General features: G+C 30.0%; 2 protein-coding genes across 3 annotated transcripts; both read right to left on the bottom strand.

Annotated features, from left to right (window-relative positions):
• Nucleotides 1-7,784, bottom strand: LOC107009002 (protein ANTHESIS POMOTING FACTOR 1). Of its 2 annotated transcripts, XM_015208246.2 has the most exons (13): nucleotides 7,586-7,784; nucleotides 7,406-7,497; nucleotides 6,366-6,466; nucleotides 5,266-5,366; nucleotides 5,106-5,172; nucleotides 4,923-5,022; nucleotides 4,727-4,840; nucleotides 4,484-4,621; nucleotides 4,309-4,393; nucleotides 2,635-2,684; nucleotides 2,339-2,391; nucleotides 2,149-2,250; nucleotides 1,918-2,059 (listed from the first exon to the last, which is right to left on the bottom strand). In XM_015208246.2, the coding sequence occupies exons 1-13, from the start codon at nucleotides 7,590-7,592 to the stop codon at nucleotides 2,056-2,058; spliced, it is 1,014 nt and encodes a 337-aa protein (XP_015063732.1). In that variant the 5' UTR covers nucleotides 7,593-7,784; the 3' UTR covers nucleotides 1,918-2,055. The 2 variants fall into 2 exon arrangements, with proteins under 2 accessions (XP_015063733.1, XP_015063732.1); XM_015208247.2 differs by lacking the exons at nucleotides 2,149-2,250; nucleotides 2,339-2,391 and adding an exon at nucleotides 1-517 and having other exon boundaries at nucleotides 1,753-2,059; nucleotides 7,586-7,781.
• Nucleotides 7,785-15,756: 7,972 nt separating this feature from the next.
• LOC107009003 (WEB family protein At3g51220) lies at nucleotides 15,757-17,138 on the bottom strand. The gene is made up of 2 exons (XM_015208249.2): nucleotides 16,913-17,138; nucleotides 15,757-16,657 (listed from the first exon to the last, which is right to left on the bottom strand). The coding sequence occupies exons 1-2, from the start codon at nucleotides 17,051-17,053 to the stop codon at nucleotides 16,148-16,150; spliced, it is 651 nt and encodes a 216-aa protein (XP_015063735.1). The 5' UTR covers nucleotides 17,054-17,138; the 3' UTR covers nucleotides 15,757-16,147.
• Nucleotides 17,139-22,784: the final 5,646 nt, after the last annotated feature.

Raw genomic sequence — 22,784 nt, 5'->3', positions numbered from 1 at the left:
TAATTCAAACTCACTTACCACTTTCCAAACAAAGAAAATACACATACATCCTAAAATATCAGCATTACATAACAGGACATATTCCAAACAAAAGATAGGCACGGAACATCAGGAAAATAAATGAGTTAGATCAAGTAATTTACAACGAGCAAATATGGAGATACCATCTAATTTATCTTCAGCACTATACCTGATATTGATAATTTCAATTTCCTCTTTTCTTTTACTTTTTTCTCGGATGTAAAGAGGACAGTCAGCTAATGCTAGATGCTGCTTCTCTAGAGACAGTAGGATGAATCGAGACTTACTAGGAGCGGAGAACCCAAAAGTCCAATCTCATTAATCAGATGAGAGCTTAAGACTTAGAAGTTCCATTTGTGATAAAACACAATGTGGTCTTCATACAATCAAATAAAGTTTCATGACAAATCAATTCACTAATAGAATTATACCACCACAGTTCTGAGCTAGACCACTCCTTCGACCTCCCAACTACTGATTTTTGGTGTAGCCAACACTGCAAATGTTAGAAAGGACATCAGTAAAATGCAGAAATCAATGATATCAACTAGGCTATATTTTTCAACAAGCTGAATTCATATTTATACTACAGAACCTAGACACTATGCAGCATCCATAAGGGGACTTATATTCTCTAAATTGCATCATTCAGCGAAAAAAGAGGTATATTTATCTTTCACGAGCTTGCCTTGGAGACACAAGTTTTTTTTGGATGACGGTGTTGTCAGTTGACACCTCGACTATTCCCCGGGTACCTACTACCTCCCACTAACACAGTGCCTTCCCACCAAGACTCTGTCAACTGTGAATAAAGCATCTAGTATTTGAACCCTAGACCTTATGTTTCATAGATCACTAGGCCCTAGCACATAAGACATATAACATATTAAAGCTAAGTGCTTAAGAATAAACTAACCAAAAGCTGTCCTACCTTCTACGGAATCTACACTCCCCTTCAACCAGATAAAGTAAACATGATCAGCGCTCAAACTCGAGAACTGTTCGGAAACACCTAAACACTTCACCATTTACCCTCTGTCAGGCTACTCAATTGAGGCAGGTGTTCTTAACAGCTTTCATATTCTTTCTCCAGTATCATCATACAACCATTTCCTTCGATGACTATGGACATAAAAAAATCCGCATAGGCTGCTATAGCATGTTTCAAAGGAAGACGGGGTCAGAAAAAGAGAGAGAAAGGGAGAGGGAGAGAGAAAGAGGGGGTTTCCTGACAAAAATACACCACCATAGTGATGAAGTTATCGCAAAGAGCAGAGGTGTAATCCATAATTGTCACCAATGTAGCACTGAAGGGGGTTGTGCTGAACAAAATACATCACCATAATGATGAAGTTATCACAAAAATACTTAGAGCAGAGGTGTGATCCATAAAGGTCATCAAAGGTCGTCAATGTAGCGCTGAACAATTTCTTGTCAAGCATGTAAGTTCATATTTTAAAAATAAGGTTATGGTCAAAGCATTTAGCAAATATTTTAACCACCACCTAATGTTATAAACACAACTGCAGAAAAAACCTGTCAATTCCACACACTGTAACCAAAATAAAGGATTGGATAATCATTCAACAATGTCTTTAAGCAGTAAGAACCAGTCGCATCAGTACACAGCAGTGTCTCAACATAAAACAAATTGATAACATGCAACAACTAACCAGTGGAAAGTTAGACATAGAAGAAATTTTAGGCTCTACATAAAGAAAATTTCAGTACCTGATCGTCCAGTGCTCGACTTCATAAAGCACTCTGAGGAGCATACATTATGATCTGTGAAATCTTAACATCATACAGCCAATGCTCAGGAGGAACAATGCAATAGGTTTTGGTGGCCTTGTACTATCACTTCCCAACACATGAAGTACAGTATGAAATTCCACTATTTTCTTCCGACATAAGCTGCTAATTTTGACAGGTCCGGGATCCAAAATGAAAGCTCAGAAGAACCGGTCACAAACATTAAGCTTCCTGGAGCCCACTTGATCATAGGTGGTTCAGTATCTGTACTCATCCAACTGGCTACCTAAGATATGCAAATAGAATAATAAGATGAGTCAATACAAGCAAAATTAAACAATATACAAAGATCTCTACTAAGCAAAGAAGCTTCACCGCATATGTATTGAAGCAGCTGCTTGAGATCTTCTTCTTTTTTTTCCAATTCTATCTTTAAGTGATACATTTTCCCTTGCACAACTAGCTATGAATCTCCACCTATTTCACATCATTTTTTGCTCTCTAAAGCTATTTATCACTAATAATAAACAAGTGTTTAGCTTAAAAATTAATTCTAACAACATACAACATTTTTGCATCCCATTCTCGCAAGTGTGTCATGATACCAAGAGAAGTGAACTTCCAGATAGTAGGGCGGGAACGCACATGCAAGAGCAACAATAGAGAAGTGAGGGGGTGAGGAAAGGAGAAAGTACTTGACTGATCTTTATAACTAGCAAAAGCAAAAGAACTGATCCATAAAGCATTATATTTCCTTCTAAGAAGACTCCTTTTCTTATTTACAACTAAAGTTTCCAGCAAGAGAACACCATCTTTACATGCAAATATTTGATAGTAGCAGACATAGGGTTCTAGTCATACTTCTTTACCACTCCGGACACTCCAAGCATACACACTACCATCACCTGATCCTGCAAGGTAATTCAAAGCAACATGTTACAAATTTTACCTTCTCTGTCTTTTGGGAGAACGAATGGCATAAATAAATAAATTTGCTTGGTAAAAAAAAATTCTGTAACTATAAAACTCTAATATGTCCTCATTTCATTAGGATATGCATCTGAGGATAGACTTAAGAAGAACAAAATGACCCTAATTTGGCTATAGACAAACTGAACTTATGTATCCAAAGCATTAATGGGACAAAAGAAACTGATATCCATACACCCTTTGGCATTTGGATTCCGCCCTAACTCATTGGTTTCTCATTATGCAGCTTCACGAGTTCTAATATATCAAGTGATTCTTGCTTTCCCAATTAAATGACAAGTTGCTAACTAAAGCAATAAATGAATAAGCTTCTCTTTTTCTCCTCCTCTCTCTTAAGCTGAATGGTATTCTTCTAGAAAGATTTAACTACTTCCCCAGGTTAGCCTGAAGATCATCTCACCACTAACTACTGAACACAAAATTTTCGTTTTTTTTTAGTGCACACTTCCATTAGGGGTACTTTCTAAGCTTCTTTAGATGTATGAATTAACAAGTCTGAAAGATGCAAGATAAAGATGATCTTAATTAAATGCAGTAAGAGAAGGAATTTTTGAGCAAATGCTTATATTCCGCCAGTAAGAACTCATGACATGCAAGTCAATAGCATATTAGCATTCACACTTTTGTCAATAAATCAAGTAAGACTCAATCGTAAATCTGTTGGTGTATGCTACAATCGAATCCGCTTTACTCATGTCCATTTATTCTAATCCTAAATGTTGTCTTTGTATGCAAATTAAGGGTTCTTTAAACCTCACACATTTCCCTACAGAAACAGTGAGCTTAATCCCAACTTATCGCCTATATGGATCCTTTGCTTTTATTATATTCTTATCTTAGCTAAGTTTGCATTGGTGCCCGGAGATTTTACATCTCTTGAGACAACTACCTTACATGTGATTAGGTCTACCAAACGTGCTTTTAGCATTTTCAATCATTACAGAGTTACACTTACCACTACTGCATTTGAGGCCTACATACAGTATTCTTGAGATCTATGGAGGACAAGACAACCGTTTGAGTGATTTTCTATCAGTTAATCCTGTGTGTCCTACTTGCTGCCTCTGCTGAAGATCACTCCTAATACCATCCATCTTGCATGAGCAATACTGTATGTGTCCATCTCATCAAAATACTAGAAATATTAGAGAGGATACTTCTATTTATATATTTTGGGCATGCTATGCGTCATTCTTTTTCTTTAGTCAAACACTCGGGAAGAATTTCTTAATGATTAGAAATGAGACTTGAACACAATCTCTTTCTGCTCATCCATGTTGGTTTATGGGAGAACCTCATCTAAAAGCTTAAAATATTGGAAAAAGGAAACTTATATTTATTTATTTTAGGTCTGCAACACAAAATGATAACTCTTATTATAGGAGATCTCCAGATATCAACCAAGCAGCAGTCAAATTCAAGCAATCTTTCTTGGGAAGTTCAAAAAGGGCAATACAACAAATATTTTGGGAAGTTCAAAAAGGGTGAATCAGAGAAGTGTTAGACTACGGGAGCCCAGCATGAATATCATGACAAAACCATTACCTGATATAACAAACATCCCTTCTGGACTGAAAGATGCCTCCAGTGTTGAACTACTTGAAACGGGCTGTACATTATACGTTGATAACTGCAGGAAATATCAGCGTAAATGCAGAGCTTATTTAGTCACAATAGTAAAACCAAATGCTTTTGGAATTGAAGGATGGAAACAACTCACATGTGTGCCACGGGAAGAATCAAGCACATGAATATGCCCATCCTTAGTTGTCAAAAGCACAAGTCTCCCATCGTTACTGAACTTAACGCTGTTAGCATCAGAGACATCTCCACCAACAGAGAAAATTTCAAAAGGTCCCTTCAAAGAGTTAACTTTCGACAAATTAATGAAAGCTAAAGATCCAATTGACAAATATTACGCATGTCAAACAAGTAATTCATTTTCATGTATCAAATGCAAAACCTTGTCGAAATAGCGTGCATCAAACATCCTTATATATCCTCCAAAAGCAATAGCAAATACAAGGCCTTGCTCATCATAAGCAGTAGCTGGTCTTCCTTGCACTCGAAGAAGGCCCTAAGAACAGTAAACTTATTAATTAATCAGATATATGAAGAAAACATTTGATAAGAACAAATAATGTCAATGAGGACTTTACCTGGCATTTCTCAGCCCTTTGATCCCAAAGTAGAACAGTTCGATCAAGTGAGCCAGAGATAAAATACTCCTTTCTATAGCATAAGCTAAGAGAGACGACCCTGCAAATGACAAATACAGACTTAGTACTGAGGATTGATATTCAATGGAAGTCTGACAAAGTTGGTACTGCTTAGAAGTGTGCCTGTCACGATGGCCCTTGAAATACCGCAAGTACTTGTTGTCATGCAATGAAAGAAGTCGTAGAGATTCTGAAACAGTCCATCAGACAAATTAGTAATTCACTTGTTCTGCTTTTCAAAGATTATACACCGGAATTTATCATCTTAGAATAAGGTGCATACCATCCCAACCATTCTTGGAGGAGTATATTACAGTTGTTGGATGAGAAGTGAAGCTAACCAGATCGACCCCGTACTTTTTGCTATTAATAGTTTTCAAACACCTGCAATGATGGATATATTACATAGCATCCCCAACAACATGAGAAGAAGGCATCAAGATAACATTTAATGAAAAGAAGAAATATCCAACAAAAATGAAAAAAAAACACGGAAGGAGAAGAGACAGAATAAGAGCATTTTTCCCAAGTTTTTCTAATAGAAGCTCTTTCTGATGAAAAGATGTTTCTATAGGGAGCCACCTTGTTAATAATGATAAAATGTGAAGTTATTTTATGATGCCAAACATGATGAATGAGAAGGCCATAAGGATCTTAGCTCATATTTGAGTCCAATAACAAATTCTGGTTCAAAATTCACTTTGTAAGGCTTGATTGTAAAGAAGAAGATATACAGCAATGATCTTTTTTTTTTTATATGTGCCTTTCCTTTTTAATTTGATTACATCAGGGAGAGGGATGCTACGCTAGTGATGGGGCTTGGAAACCTCAACGGTGGAAGGCAGGGAGCTCACCAAGTGAGCTAGCCCTCAAACCCACCTCAGCAGATGATCTCAAGCTTCTGTTTTAAATTATTTTACGCTTCTCAACAAATGATCATCTAAAGTAGGACACTGATAGTGAGGAGATGATTACAGGGCAAAGTGTGCTTTTGAGAAGCCAACCTGCTTGAGAGTCTTTTTGAGTACTTGCTAATTTAGTGCATCATAAGTATAAAGAGGATTACATCACGCCCCAAATGGAAATGATTAATAGCTCTGTAAGGAATTTAAATGGTTAATGGGTGCAGCAGCACATCATTATTTGACAACCAATACGCCGTTTTATTAAACACTGCTCTTTTTGAGCTGGGAAAGAATATAAGAATATAGTGTAAGTTGAGCTCTTGGAAGAACAAAGTTTTAACTTTTCTAATTTATCAGTTATACAGAGGTTAACAGAACTGTAGCACTGCCAGCTAAAAGTACCAAGAAACAACAATAAAGAAAGTATGAATCGTTTAATTAAATTTACTGCCAATAAAGTAAAATTAAAGATGCTTACGTTGCATTTGCAACATCATATAGACGTATGGACTCATCATCACTGGCTGTCACCAGAAAATTTGATGTCTTATGGAAATCCATTGAACTGATTCTACCACTCTGCATGTAGAGAAAATCTATGTCAATATTAAATGCTTACACAGCCTACACACTTTAGTGAAGAAGAACAACAGCTGTTTTAGCCAGGATCACACCATAGCTCTTAATAGTTGGTCTATGATACCGTTAGTCAACCTTTTTAGACACAAGGTGTTGACAAGAATATACATTAATTAACAGATAATGATCATATTGTTACGTCTCAAAAAAAAAAAGATCATACGACTACAAAGTTCTTTTAGAGCTCATTCTATTTGTTGTATAAGGAAAAAATAACCACCCGTTTAATTCTATATTACCAGTACAATGATTGCTTTTACGTATAGAACTTTGTATTACTAATACAACTCTAATTTACTACTATATTATAATCGTTGCATGAAGAAAACGACCCTCAATACAATAATTGAAAGAGTCTTACTACTCTTGTCAAATAGAAGCAAACTTTGTGCATCCATTATGCATGCCTATGTATATTCCTCTTTTCATGAAATGGAACAAGTAATAGAAGTGTTTTTTTTGCTTCTCCGACTACTTTAACTGATACAAATGCAAAACTTTAAGTTAAAAGAAGGTGTATATTTCTCTTAAGTATTAGCTATCATCGAAATCATAAATGATGACAACGCAACTGTATTAAACCAAGTAAAGCTAAAATTAGCTTAAAAAAAACAAGTTTTTCCCCATTTAAAGGTCAAGCGGCACTTCTGCTAGGGTTGTTCAATTAGATTTGGCAGTCAGATAACACATACTGCGATCAATTACACCACTGTTCCTTCTGAACCTAATATTGCCCTTGAAGTAATCAACAGCGCCAGTGTGAACAATACTACTAAGGAAGGGACAAAAAAACGAGGACAATTTTACGGCTTTTAAAATTCGGTTTCCTGTAGCTTATGAATTCTTAAACGAAAGAGTTATCCAAATTACCAAACTTACATAGTCGCGAAATGTCATGCCGACTTCCATGCTCTGTAGAATTTCTTCAGTGGTCTCCAGTGAGACCTTGTCTTCTCTGTCAGTTGGTCCACCTGAGAAAAACTGAAATCGTCAAGAAGCAACAGAAAATAATCAAGTAACACAAAGATAATTCAATTTACTTCATAATTTCTACTGTACCTGCCATGGTGTTCTTCGATAACAAGCGTGTTGCAGATTCTTTTGTATTGTATTTCACCGGCGGCGACGGAAGTTTACAACTGAGAACTCGAGCGGGGAGAATGTCGAGTTTTCTCTAGGACTAGGATAATTCTGGACCCGTTAGAATTGGGCTTAGTCCAAGCCCTGCTTTTTTTCTCTTGAATACGAAAATTTCACTATTTGTGAAAGCTATGTATACTAAAATTTTGCATTACATCTTCTTAAATAAATCATATATTTTTATATTCTATATAATAAATAAATAAATTAATAAATATTGCTATTGTATGTTATTATAGTTTATTTATATTTTTATCGTGAAAGGTTACCACAAATAATCAGTGTTTAGACACTTCAAGAAATCATGACCTAAATATTAGTGATTTCGAGCCTCAGAACTAGTAAAAAAACATAATAAGCTATTTACACATTTTCTGAACTAAACTACTGTGTTTTTTCGATTTTCTAGAGTCTTTACTTATTCTATCCGTTTTCACTGATCTCCTTCCTTTTTTGTGCAACAGTTATATCTGTGGATATATTTACTCCCTTGAAGTGTTTTCAATTCCTTATCTTTCATGTATGATAGATTCTTACCCTTGAAAATGATGCTATCGACTCTTTTCTGAGTTGTCTCTAATGTTGCTCTTTTATCCAACTTCATTATGGACTCTGCATCCTGACCATATTTCCAGTTCTTCTTGCACTATTATTGTCCACCTCCATTCAAAAATAATAGATGCAGCCGGAAAATCCTCTTTGTTAGAATCACACATACAACATGTTATATCATCTATTTATTATATAATTTTAGATAGACATAAAATATTTAATAAAGGAAAATAGTCAAAAATATTCTTAGACTATGTGAATAATTAAAAATGTTTTTCGTTTATACTTTAATCCATCTATGCCTTTATAGTTAGCGAAATGGACCAAAAATATTCTTAAATGAAACGGAAGCAAACGAAAAAACTTAGACACTAATAGTGTTAGGCCTCATTTGTTTTCATTACAATTAAGAGGTTTAAATCTGATTACACATCTAAATATTAAGATTTGTATTAAGATTTGAGTGTTTTGATCTGAATACATATCTGAATATTAAGATCACGGTCTCTAAATCTGAACACTAAATAATTAATTTAGTTTTTTATAATATCTGAATGTGGAAGTGAAATTGAACATTATATTAATAAAATATTATAAAATTTTCATTAATTTTCATTTCAACAAAATATATCACTTTTGATTAAAAAAAAGTTTTAATAATCATGATTTTGAGTAATATTTTTTCATTCAAAAATCTTGATAAACAATAATACACCAAAATATTATTGCAACCAGTATTCTTGACACACATCAATACAAGAAAATTGTTAAAATAAAAAAAATACAGGATTTATGAAAATTTACCGATTGGAAAAAAAGATGTTTGATTGAAAAAAAGTGAGAAAGAAAATTTTTAGTTATGAGATAAAAAGACACACACAAAGCAGAGAAAATATGATTTATTATTTGATAACTTATCAAACGAGTATGAATGTTGTTAAGAGTCCTACAAATCTGATTCGTTAAGACCTCTTCAAACCCATTAAGAGATTTTTTAAAATGAACTTAATGAGTTAGATCTGAATGATTCAAATTCACACTTAAAAAACAAACGTACTTTATGAACTGAATCTGAATGATTAAAATTCAGACCTCCATTAAATATAAACAAATAATGCCTTAATTTGTTTGCCCCATCTCTTCATCTGAAGCCAAAAATATTTTCTCCCAAATTTTATTTCCTCATCCTTCAAAACCCTAGCCTCCTCTTCTAAATTTCTCATATATGCCCAAGTAGGTGTAGAATTTTCTTCTATTTTGGGTAATTTCCACATTATTAAAGATGAGATAAGATGAATAGTAGCCACCATAGCCACTAGATTCCAACTCTTAAATGATAAAATCACCTCCAAAATCACTTTTTTTTTTGTTATTTTTCTTTATACAAACTCTCTTTTACCCTATAAAATGGAGAATTATCTAATATTTACATCATCATCTTCTCATGAATTTTCATCAATTAATAACGATACTACTCTTTGTTTGAATGCTGGAAAAAAAGTATTATTATTGCTGATAATTAGTTGCCACAAAGTGGTGGTAGTCAAAATATTTTTGCACTGAGCATTATATGCGAATGGGTGCATAAATGCCATCCGAATCAGTGTTTAAAGTTTTTCCGTTTTCTTCTTTTATATTTAAAGGCGTTTTTAGCTCATTTAACTGATTATGACGATATAAATGGATCAAAATTAAATGCTGACATTTTTATCATTTCACATAGTACAACATATTTTTTACCCTTTTCTCTTTAATAAAATCAAAAAGACTAACTAACTATTTTTCTATACAATTATACACTCTTTTTCATACAGAGCATGAGTTCTTTTATAAAAGTTTGAATTGTTTTTGTTTTTTGTTTATGAGTAAAATTATAAGTTTAAAAAATAGAAATCACAATTTTGCAATTATAATTCTAAACTTTAAAATGAGTTTGAGGTTTGAAACACAAATTTTAAATTTTAAATTTTAAATTTAAATTTCAAAATGCATGATCAAACGACCCCTCGCGAGTTAGGATCATTTGATCTCAAATTCTACTGACCCAACTAGGGATTAAACTTGGATTGTAACTTTTAATGCGAATTTAGCCATACAATTAGGGACTATTATGAGCTTTGAAATTTTGTAGATGATGATAATACAAACAAGTTCACATGACTTTTTATATTTAATTTTATTTACGTTTAGGAGTAGGAAACATGTGAACTTGTGACTTTTGCCGTTTGTGATAAAATCTTAAAGAGACAAACGTGAATCTCATTTTGAACATTTGGAGGGTTGTTAATGCTCCATACTTACTTTTGAGAAATCATTGATTCTAAATTTTCACGCTATTTTGATTGTCTTGAACCAAAAAAATTCTTACATGTAAAATTGGAATTGAGATACCCATGCTACTTCTCAAATCACCTTATTGAAAATTAATATACACAAATACAATATTTGAAAAAAAAAATATTGACAAAGTAGAATAGATCCTAAATTTCACTCTGTAGCTTTCCATTACACAACAATTTACAATATCTATGTGGCAAATTAAGCCTCCAAACTTTCAAATACAAACCAAAAAAAAAAAAGTAAAAATATTTAAAACATAAAAAGGAAAAAAGAAAAAGATTTGTGGAATCATAATATTGCGGACTCTGATTTCCCACCTTTTAATCGTCTCCTCTATTTCTCCTTTAGAATAACGCCGGAAAAGGAGAAAAAAATCTAATGATGCACAAATATATAAAATTACATTACCGGCACAGAAAATACAATTTCCGATGAATCACCGTCGGTGCCGTCATCGGTGATGGTGGACTTTTTAATGAACTCTATACAGTCCGCAACAGCTTCACTGTGATGATGTTCATGGGAATAATAAGACCGTTGTGAAATCGGCGATGAATTAGATCGTTGTTCTTGTGGTTGTGCAGCCTTCGACATAGCTGATAACATGATCAACCGGAAAACGGCTTCCCGGAATCGATCCAGCAACGTCATCGGCGATAACCGGTTACTTTTCCGGCTGCAGTTATTGCCTCTGACTTTGGGCATGCAAAATGGATTCTTCATTCTTCTTTTTCTTCCTTTTGATTTCTCCATTAAAATGAATAAATGATTGATGCTTTTGCCTTTTTAGATGTTATATGTGTAGGAATCTATTAGCAATGTTCCAAGCACATGCTGTTTCATATATAGTACGTAGAGAATGGGCTGTTGTTAAAGTTGGAGCTGCTTAAATTAAACATTAAAAAAAGGGGACAATAACAGTTTTGGTCCTCCTGTTATTAATAAAATTTGATTTAGTCCTTTTGATATATGACAAATTATATTTTTAGTCCCTTTGTGTTACATTTGAATATTTTTATGACTATATTATTGTCAAAATTCAAATATCAAGTAATATTGTAAGTTGGGAAGTTTTACATTAGGGTATAAAATATTTTCTAACAAAGACGATTTCGTATTTAAGGGGAATCGAATTGAGACCTCTTAGTTAAAGATAAAGAATTATTTATCACTTCACTACAATCCTTGTTGGTACCTCATTCATTATTAAATGTGGGAATAATTGATAAGTATGGTAAAATTTCTGAGTGTTAACAACAAAATGGATCGAAAATGTATGCATTGATTAATTTAAATATTAAATTGTTTAGTCAAATATCATGATAAATATATGAGTAAAATTTATCAATAATTAAAGGATCAAAACAAAGAAGAATTTTTGTTTGTGTCTTTAAATTATTATTACTTATTATTAAGGCAAATTTTGAATTTTGGCTAATGAGCAAGTGCCGCATCATTATGAAGAAAAAGACGATAATTTGTTAGTTTAAAAAGATAATGTGAATATGAAATTGTGGTTAACATGATTGTTCCTTTTATTTTATTTTTTGTTTTACCAAGACTAACATGATTGTTCAATTAATTAGCAGAAAATTAGTGGTACCTAATTTGTCCAAATGCACTTTGCTTACCGACGAAGTTGCATAATGATTAAGGCGCAGTCGTCAAGTGTAATAACTTTGCTCAAACTTTTATTAACGCAAAGGCAATAATCTCAAAGTTTTTTCTTCAATCTCACGGTGGCACAAAATTAGGGACTAAGATGAAGAAAATTAAGCATGATAATTAAGGAAGCGTTGCGTGGTATGATAGACTAACAAATTATTTTTGAAAAAAAAAGTTCAAATATAAATTTTGATCTCCATACCTCTATCTATGTATTTATTGTCACGTAGAGTAGACATAATTAGTGGAAGTGATTCACCTTTAATCAGAGTTCTCGGGTTTGAGCCATGGATATGGAGAAAATCATGTTGGGAGCGTCACCTTGAATGGGCCCCACAGTGTACGATCCGAATTTAGTCGGAGCTTATTAGAACTTTGTTTATTTATATTTGTTGATTACATTAAAAAATAGTAATATTTATTTTACTTATTCAATTTTTAAAAATCAAAATATTATTTTATATTTTATATTTAGTTTACCTTTATCGTTAAGTACTGTTCTTAATTTTAATTCATTTACATACATAAGGGGTGATGATAAAATAAACTGATCATATTATTTATTGTTTCTTAAATGGTATGTCAATTGTCAAATATGAAGAAGTAAATATGGACAGAGAAATATTCAATTACTTTTTAACACTAATCAAAATATTACAAGTGATAATAATATTATACTATTTATAGCCCCAACCTAAATACTTGGAAAAAAAAGATGTTCATATAAAGAAAAGCTATAGGTTACTTATGGTTTAAGGTCATGATCAGCTCATGTTTAATGTTGACTTTGCTGATGGGTTCTAATAAATTGTTTTTATTACTGATATAAAATAAATAATTAAAAAAGAGAATGTTATACTATTTGTGAAAAAATGTATGGTAATGAAAAATAAAAGGAAGGGGGTGTAATATTAAGGCCGAAAATCTTGCTGGAAATGCTGCGAATCACATTGAATTGAAGTCAACACTACGTACTCCAGAAATCCAGCAACTTAAAATTGAATTGTGTAACGAAAAATGACAACTAATTAAACCAATGGTCCCCTCATTCTCTAATTAAACTATTTTCAAATTGTTCCTTAGTTTTAAAAAAACTTAGACAAAGAATGGGAGTTAATAAAATCCTTGTCTTGTGTGGAAGAGTTTCACATGCATACATGTGAGCTTAGTATGATAGGAGAATAGTAGGGCAGTCTTTTTTTCCTTATAAACGTAAATAAACAATCGTGTTTTTGATGTGGTACAGTGAATAAGGTTATTTATTTCTTTAATCAAAGATTTCAAATTCAAACACTGAATATAGAAAAAGAGTACTTCCTTCTGAATAAGGTCCTACACCTAGATCAGTCAAGCTCCATTATCCAATATTAATGAAAAAATATCAGTCAGTACCTTTACCATTAAGGGGTCGTTTGGTACAAACATTGATAGTGCATGGATTAGTAATGCATGGATTAGTAATGTAGGAATTAGTAATGCAGGGATTAATAGTGCATGGATTATTTTTTGTCAGTGTTTGGTTCACTACTTTCCACTTAATTTTGTGTTTAATTTATAATTCTACAAAAAAAATCTTTCCTTTATACCCTTGTGTTATTATGAGTGTTTATTTCATGTAACTAAGTCAAGGTAGATAACTACCCGATCGGATAATTTTTTTAAAGAATTATTTATTCCATTTAATTAGTTAAATCAAATACATATATATAAAATTGTTATTAATTTTAAGGTATGATGTACCACTAAGAAGATCAGTGATGGCACAATGTATTTCTAATTTTTTGTGAGTTAAGTATATATCTTAAACTTAACATAGATTTAAGACTATTAAATTGTTAATGCCTAAAGCTTATTTTTTATTTTTATTTTTAAAACAATAGTTCAAGTGGGTAATTGACAAATTATCTTGAATATAAAAAAAATGAAGAAAAAATGGAGAAAAAAATATAGTAAAATCATTAAATTACACCAAACAAATTTAGAGAAATAAAAAAGAACATTTATAACCACTCTAATATAAATAAAAAGGAAATTAAATTACAAAAGATTTTTTTTTTTCAAATAAAGGGTTAGTTTAACAAACCTTGGATTACCTATCCCTCTCTTTCCTAGGGATAAAATAAGACCTTGTATGAGGTATAACTAATCCATGGATTAGGTTAAATAAAGTAACCAAACAATGTTTTTGGTAGACTAAATTTAATCCATGAATTATTTTGATTAATACCTCCTACCAAACGGGTCCTAAGTCCATATTCAATTACCGACCATATAACCCTATTGTCTTGGCTTTTGTCCCATCCCATCACTAAACCACATTCAATGTTCTTCCCCCATTCTCTTACGTATACCAAGATATGGTGACCCAAAAAAAAAAAAGAAACAGATTTTAAGGATTAGATTACTTTGAAAAATGGTTGGCTCTTGGAAAGTGAGAATTTAAAGATTACACAAGATTTGCACACCAATTAGGAAAAATCTTCATTTGTTTATCAGAATTGGATTTTCTTTGTCGGATTTCTACAATCAATACTAATTAATTGCAGTCCATGTCCATTTAGAAGTTGCAGCTTTACCTTTTGTGTGTTTTCATTTTGTAACATTCATGAACATGACAAAATTATATTGTTTCTCTGAAATCAAATCTGAATCAAGGAAGTAGTGTTCAGTGTTTTGTAAGATCAAACAAAGATATGACATAAAATCTTGGAGACATATTAATCATGTATCAATTAAATTGTCTATTAATAGCATAAAAGCAACAAACGAGTCAAATTAATTTTTTATTTTTTAAAGTCGGTGAAATAGAATTACATCGCCTATATATTATTCGGTGAGTTATATAAATATATATAGAGAGAGTCCATCAGCTACAAACAATTATATTTGCTAGTCAAGTATATTTATAAAAAAAAATTATATAGAAAATTATGTTTATTGCATATTCTACATTTATATTAGATTTATATTTTCGATTATATTTTTTATGGGCAACTTATTGAGTGTCATCTAAGTTAAGAAATGGATCATAACAAAAGTAATCACGAGTTAGATCGGTTCAGCCTCAACCTCGCTTGGGTGCAAAACAAGGATAATATTAGGCTTGGCCAATTCAAGAGCACTTTGTGGGCTTCTCGGATTGACAGCCCAAAGTATACAAAGTCCTTTATTTTGCTATGTTCTAAGTTCTGACCCCCTTCAAGTAATGGACTTTGTAGCTATATTGATTGGTAATCTGAATTTCCATTTTGTTGGTAAAGTTTGATTTCCGAAAAAAAAATGAACTCTTAAACTAAATGGGATTAGATTACTATAATGTTTATAAAAATTTACATATACAAAAATATATAAACATATGGTAAATCATCAGTTTTTCCTATTTATATAGTAAAAATATTTATTTTAAAATATTGGTAAAGATTAATATAATTTGACCTTTGAGAAAAGAGAAAACGTATTGTGAAATTGAGAGAATAAATATATCATTTTTCTTGTACTTAATACAAACTAGTGAACACGGTGTTGATCATAAATAAAAATAAAATAAAATTGACTATTAATACGTAAGAGGAAATACATTGACTAGCTAACAACTTAAATGGTACGAATCACTTTGAGACCTCTACCATTTTCCTTATTCAAAACAAGGCCAGAAGCTTTGTACAGGTAGAGTATTTATATACGCTAGTTTCAAAAAAATAAAAAAAATAATCATGTGCCTTATACAACTGAGGTTATAAAGCAATTGTGTAAGACTTGTTTTTATTAGCGATTTAGTGGATTGAATTCCTACACGTTTGAATTCAGAATTCAATTATGAGATAAAAAGAAGTCTCACACGATTAGGGTCAGTTGTATGATGCACAAAATAAAATTTTTTACTAGTTTCCTAATCTCATATTTATTGAATATTATTTTTAAGATTTATTTTTCCTGATTTCCCTTCTTCTTAGAGAATAATGCACCAATTAAAGGGATTAAAGGCTTCCTCTTCAATTTCTTCTTGCTTTTCTCATAAGTTTCTTTCTTAACACATTCTTCCAGCTTGTTAACAGCAATGATCTTAGTAAGCATTGGAGGACTAGCAAACTTGACAGACCTCTTCTTTTCAAATTCGATCTCATCATCATCATCCTCTCCGATTTGTGTTTTAACTTCAACTGGTTGCTCAATGAACTTTAGTTGTTCATGAATCTCATCATCATCATCAAAATTCGTTAACGATACTTTCTTCTCGAGTACTACGCCTCTTGTACTCTTTAACTGTTGTATTTCTCTTCTAGTATGTTCCAGCTCTTCTCTAAGAGATTGGAGGCAATGTGCCATAAAATCTCCTTCTTCTTTAGCTTTCTGCAGGCTTTGCTTTGTCTCTTCAAGCTCAACTTGCTCTGTTCCAAACATAAATTGATTTTGTTCACCTTTACTTGCCTTACTCTGCACATGACGTTGAGCATCATAATAAGTTTCATAGTATATAGAGATACACATATAACAAGTTATCTTCGCTTGTTATTTTCAATATTACAAATATCATGATTTATCTGTAAATATCTTTTGAATGACTTAAATTATAAAAAAAATAAATGTTTATATACAGTTTAAAATCATATTTACATGTTTTATTGTGGATGCATATAGACTCAAACTCTAACCAAATTATAAAGTAAATTAAAGAAGGAAAAAAAAAACCTGTTGAAGTTGCTTAGCATGAATTTCTCCGGCTAAAATCTTTTCCCCAAACAACATAACTGCTTCCTTCACAGACCGAAAAGGCTGCCGCATATCAATCTCTACACGCCCCCGCACTACTACGCCTTCTTCCCTTTCCATTTTCCAATTATCACTAATTCAGAGTGTTATGATAAAAAAGAGACTAAAATTAATTAAAACTCCACTTGAGGTGTGGTAGGCTTGTAGCCAAATATATGAGAACCACCAAGGAAGAGAGAGATTATATATATATATATATATTGTTTGCTTAAGTATAATTGTAGGATTACCTAATAAAGTAGTACTTATCAAATTAAAATCATTTAGGAATGAGCTTATTGTAGCTAGGTGGGAGGGAATTTATTTCTTCGCGTTCACTTCACTAGAAGATCATATGTATGAAAATCATTGTTTGTTATTTGATGCTGATATTTACTTATGCTTGGTAGTTCAACCATCCCATTTCAAATACATGTGCATTATCTAATTTCCCAAAACAAACACATAAGTATTAATAAAGAAAAACATCGATTTGGTACAAAAGCTAACAACAAATTAAAAGAAATTTTGCAAAGCCTTATTTTTGCTAACAACAAATTAAAAGTAATTTTGCAAAGTCCTTATTTTTTATCTTTTAAACTGATTCGTCCTTAGATAAAAACAAACTTATGGCATAACTTAAGAATATTATAATATGAAAACATAAATATATGGGCATAAATGATGATCCGCTACAGTACCAACCAGAAGTGAACCTTTAATACCCAATTTCGTTGTACCTCCCTCCTGACCCATTTGAGAGAAGCCTACTAAAATATATGTATTTTTTCATGTATAACTACAGATTATCACTTTGACAGAAGAAGGCACACTCGATCGGTTCTTTTTTAATTGTCATATCATGTTTTTGAGTGTTAATTTAATTAATTTTTAAAATTAAATTAAATTCCATTAATTTAATATTTTAATATTAAATTTTAGATATTTTAAAACACGACAGAAAATTGTAACTTTCTTTATATCAGTATGATGAAAAAATATATATCTTAAAACCATTTAGCATTTGTTTACTAATTTTATACCTTTCATCTGAATTTTTCTCTTAACTCATTCTGAAATCCTCACATACTAAGTCAAATAAGAGCTTCCACGCAAAAATGATAATTATTGTAGGAATGACTTTATCCCAGACAAATTGAGTTCAAGCTTGAATGCCTGTTCGATTTCTTATCGATTCCTAACCAGCTTTGAGAATAAATTTTCCTCTCCGCCTTCATCTTTAGTTTACCTTCATTTCATATTTTTCCATTTTCATTGAAATTGGATTTATATTTCATTGAGCTTATGTTGTCTGTATCTTTAATAATTTGGATTGTTTTGATTTTTGGGGTCTTGTTGAGTTTGAATTTCTTTTTTTTTTAAAGGCAAGAGAAGACAATGTAGGTCTATTGATTTTTGAAGATTTATGTTTAAATTTAACTATTGAAAATGATGGACCTGATTTGGAATCTTGTATATCAAATTTAAAGTCATTCTGAGTTGATTTGATTAATTTTAAATAAAAATATACTGATTAATTTCTTGAACATATTATGGTGATTGCCACATATCTTAATGGATCTTTAAAATTTATGATAGATATTAAGATTTACAATCAAAATATTAAAAATGAATAAATAAAAGTATAATTATTCATCAAAAAATTGATCGAAAATCCTTATGAATCACCATAATTTCTAGTTAAAGCATATCTAGACGAATATTAAATTGAAAATCATGATGATTAAAGTATCATAAATTATTTTGATATTTGTCAAGAGTGTGCTTGCAATTTTTATTTGTTGATACGTGTATGTCCCATGACTTCTCGTAACGGAATTCAAATCAATATATATATATAAATGAGGACCATAGAGGAGGTGATGTGGCACCTCTATATGGCCTCCATTTGCATTTATCTTTTTTCATATTTTTCTTTAAAATAATTATTATATATCATAAAAAATTACTTAAATTTATTACAAATAAATATTTTATTAATGGTGGGTCATTTATAATAAAAACTCTTCCTATTTTTTATTTATTTATCTCACTTATAATTAAAAGAGAAACATAATTTATTTATTTTTAACTTTTCTAATTTAAATTAATTATTTTATTATAAAAAGATATTACTTCATTTATACGAATATATAAATAAATACTTTATTAATGTATGAACATTTATAACAAAAAAAAAATCTCTATATTTTTTTTCTATTTGTTTATCTCACTTCTAATCATGAAATCATAGTATTATTTTTTTTCACATTTTAAGTATTTTTATTTTAATTTTTGAATTTATTCACTAGGAGTTACTACCCATGACTTGCCCCTCTTTAATTTTTATTTTTAATAATATTTATGACTCTCATAATTTTTATATTCATAACCTCCAATTTAAATTTATAAGTTCATGTGTCTTATGGAATTCCTTTATTTTGCCTATAAATTTATATTAGTTTCATGAAGATTCACATCACAATTATTCTTTCTTTTTTCATCATATAAGTTTGATTTGTAACAAAAAAAGAAGTACATGAAGGTAAGAAATACTTCATTGAAATTTTTATTTTTTATTTCCTCTATTTTTGTCTATATAAATTCGTATTTGATTTGTGAAGGAAATTAACATGTAACAAAAAAAAAGTACATGAAGTTAATAAATATATCATTCTTAAGTCTTTATTTTTTCATTTCCTTTATTTTGTCTAATATAGATTCATATTTATTTTCATGAAGATTCACATACAAAGTTATAATTTCTCTTCTTCATAATACTTGTTTGTGAATTAGCTAACATGTAACAAAAAAAAGTATATGAAGGTAAGATATATTTCATTCTTAACTCTTTTTTTTTTTATTTTTATGTACTTAGACATGCTTTCTTAATATATATTTTTATGTTTGTATTATAATTTATCAAGTAAGTATGATTAAAAAAATCTCTTTAATTCTTAACAATGTTTTGTTCGTATGCAATTACTCTTTCTAATAGTTAGTTTTCCATATATAATATAGTTTGATTATAATATTTGTTAGATTTCAAGAAATAATTATTATTTAGTATTATTATTACTATTGAAAAGATAATATATAAATATATTAAATATGGTTTATATTTCGTTCTTTCTTTTGACATAATTATTTTTAATTCGTATATGCTTTTTTTTTTATTCAGTTGGTTGCATATATGAAGAGTTTGACATATGGATCAAAACATGATGACGGATCTCTTTGCAAAGGAAGATGGTACAAGGAAAAAAAATGAAGCATAATTAGAGATTATTTTTTCACTTTGAAATTTATTTGCAACTTAGTTACTTTTGCTAGAGTTTTTAAAATTTTAATTTATGTAAAATAATTTAGCTAAATGTATTATATTGTCAATGCTAATCATTTGATCCTTTACTATTCTATTTTCTCTTTGTTATGAAAAAAGAAAATATAATTATTTCATTTTAACAACAACAAAATTTATGATGATTAGTTTCACTTTTATTATAAATTATAAAAAGTAATTGAAAAATATATTATTATTTTCATGATGTCATTTTTTGCGTATGTAACAATCTGTCGTCGTTCTTTTTGCTTTGAAATGTATTTGTAATTTTTATGTAGTCACCAATTATTATATTTTCTCTATTCATTTTTTGTATTTTCACACCTTATTTTTATTTTTTTATTTTACAAATAAAATCAATACATAATTAGTAATACATTTAGTGGCTAATAAAATTATACATTTGAATTATTTATAACTCATGTCTCTTCATCTTACTTGTAAAGTTTAATACTAAATATGAATCATGACTTTATGTGCTTTATTTTTCGTAAATCTTATAAGTATTTAATTAATGTTTAAAAAATTATAATAAGCAAATGTAATAATAAAATAAAAGAAAACAATATTGTTTTAACGAAATCAGAGTTTGGATAGAACATCACTACTCCTAGAAAAGATAGAGAAAATTAAAACATCTAAAATATTTTCAACCTAATACAATATATTGTTATATCAACATATTATCCCTTATTTCATTTACTTCACCACGGTGAATATTTTGTTCTAAAATATACATATACAAAACAAACAAATATATTTTATATGTTTTACAAAAGTTTATGATATCGCAGACGAGGAGAAATATAAATATTATCTATATATTCGATACTAATCTAAATATTATATATTTCATATTATTATCTTATAAATATTTCATATATCGCGCGAAGCGCGAATAGTTTCACTAGTTTAAACAATATAATGAAAATCTACATTTGTTCAAATCACCCCAATTTGTATAACAAAGGTAGTTGAAAATTTAAAGCTATAAAACTTTGAGAAAGTAAATAAATAAAGGAAAAACTACATAATTAGACACACTTTACTATTATATATACTATTATTATCTATATACTTGCATAATATTGCATATTCAATCACTAATTAACAGTTTTGTTTTTTAATTATATATTGAGAAAGATACATTTAAATATATGTTTTTTTACCAAATACACTAAAACATGGAGAGAGGTGAGCAAGATTCATTATGTATATCAGATACAGGAGAGTCATATTAGATACACATTAGATACATATATATGTTGTATTGGGTGTGATTCACATGTATCTAGGATACCAGATGCACGGTAGAGTGGCAAGCGAGATTTGTTATGTAGTACAAATACATGCGAATTCACTTGGATATAATATTTTTGAAAATTATACCTAAATTGAGTACAATATATCTATAACAAATTACATCTAGTTTGTACATCGCATATCTCATATTTGGACGTATCTAAACATGCTAAAACATAGTAAGATATATAATATTACAAATTGTAGTATATTCAAATAATTAGTTCATAAATTAACTGTGAATTTTATGTAAGTCTGAAATAAACTCATAATAATTGCACAACAGTTAATATCAATTATTATCAACCAAATCCAAAGAAATAACCAAACATGCCAAATTTATATGTAGAATTTAGATCACGTGAATACATAGTTTTTAGTTTTTAGTTTTGTTTTGTAAAATTAGATGTTTATATATATATATTTTTAAAATCAATATAGTACTATTTATTTGCTTTCATGTTATTTCTTGATATGTCTTACTTCTATTCTGAAAACGACATAAAAGACATTTTAAGACCATATAAATAATATATTCCATATACTAAAACTCCACTAATGACTAATAAGTCCGCTACTTTATTTTATTCATGTAAATTGCGGATCTTCCTATGTTTCTATAGTATATAATTATTAGGAATATCAAAGTACACTATACTTTCTTTTTGTTTTAACTAACTCATTGAGATATTATTAAATTGTTCATTATAAATAAGATTTTTGTGATAATTCTATTATTGTTGATGTAACAATATGATAGAATATGCTATTTTTGGCTGTTGATGTAATGTTACCACTTCAGCCATTACTAATATTTATAACGCATGTAATGCTTTCAAATTAGCCAAAATCAATTAATCAAATATTATTACGAATAACGCTACAATTTCCATCTTTGCAAATGTTTCTAGTACTGTGAATTGCAAAGTGCAATGAATGTAGTATTTTTTTATCAATAATTTTGTTTAACGAAAAAAAATCTATCTTTTATGATATTATTAAATTCTCTTTGTATTTATTTATTTTAAGAGTGAAAAAATTATTATAGAAGCTAAAAAAAAAGATAAAAATATGATACGATAATGTATATCTCTCTCCAAACCTCTCCCTTATCCCTTCTCTCTCTAATATAAAACAACAACAACAGAAAGACTTGAGACGATGAAT

Source organism: Solanum pennellii, chromosome 2 (genome assembly GCF_001406875.1).
Source record: "Solanum pennellii chromosome 2, SPENNV200".
Classification (NCBI taxonomy): domain Eukaryota; kingdom Viridiplantae; phylum Streptophyta; class Magnoliopsida; order Solanales; family Solanaceae; genus Solanum; species Solanum pennellii.
This window is presented reverse-complemented; position numbering and strand designations above follow the sequence as displayed.

Coding starts and splice junctions, on each gene's coding strand:
- LOC107009003 (XM_015208249.2), bottom strand. CDS start 17,053: ATGGAAAGGGAAGAAGGCGTAGTAGTGCGGGGGCGTGTAGAGATTGAT. Junction 16,658..16,912: donor ATGCTAAGCAACTTCAACAG/GTTTTTTTTTTC, acceptor CGTCATGTGCAG/AGTAAGGCAAGTAAAGGTGA.
- LOC107009002 (XM_015208246.2), bottom strand. Junction 5,023..5,105: donor TTCAAGGGCCATCGTGACAG/GCACACTTCTAA, acceptor TGTCATTTGCAG/GGTCGTCTCTCTTAGCTTAT. Junction 2,251..2,338: donor GAATGGGATGCAAAAATGTT/GTATGTTGTTAG, acceptor GATGTGAAATAG/GTGGAGATTCATAGCTAGTT.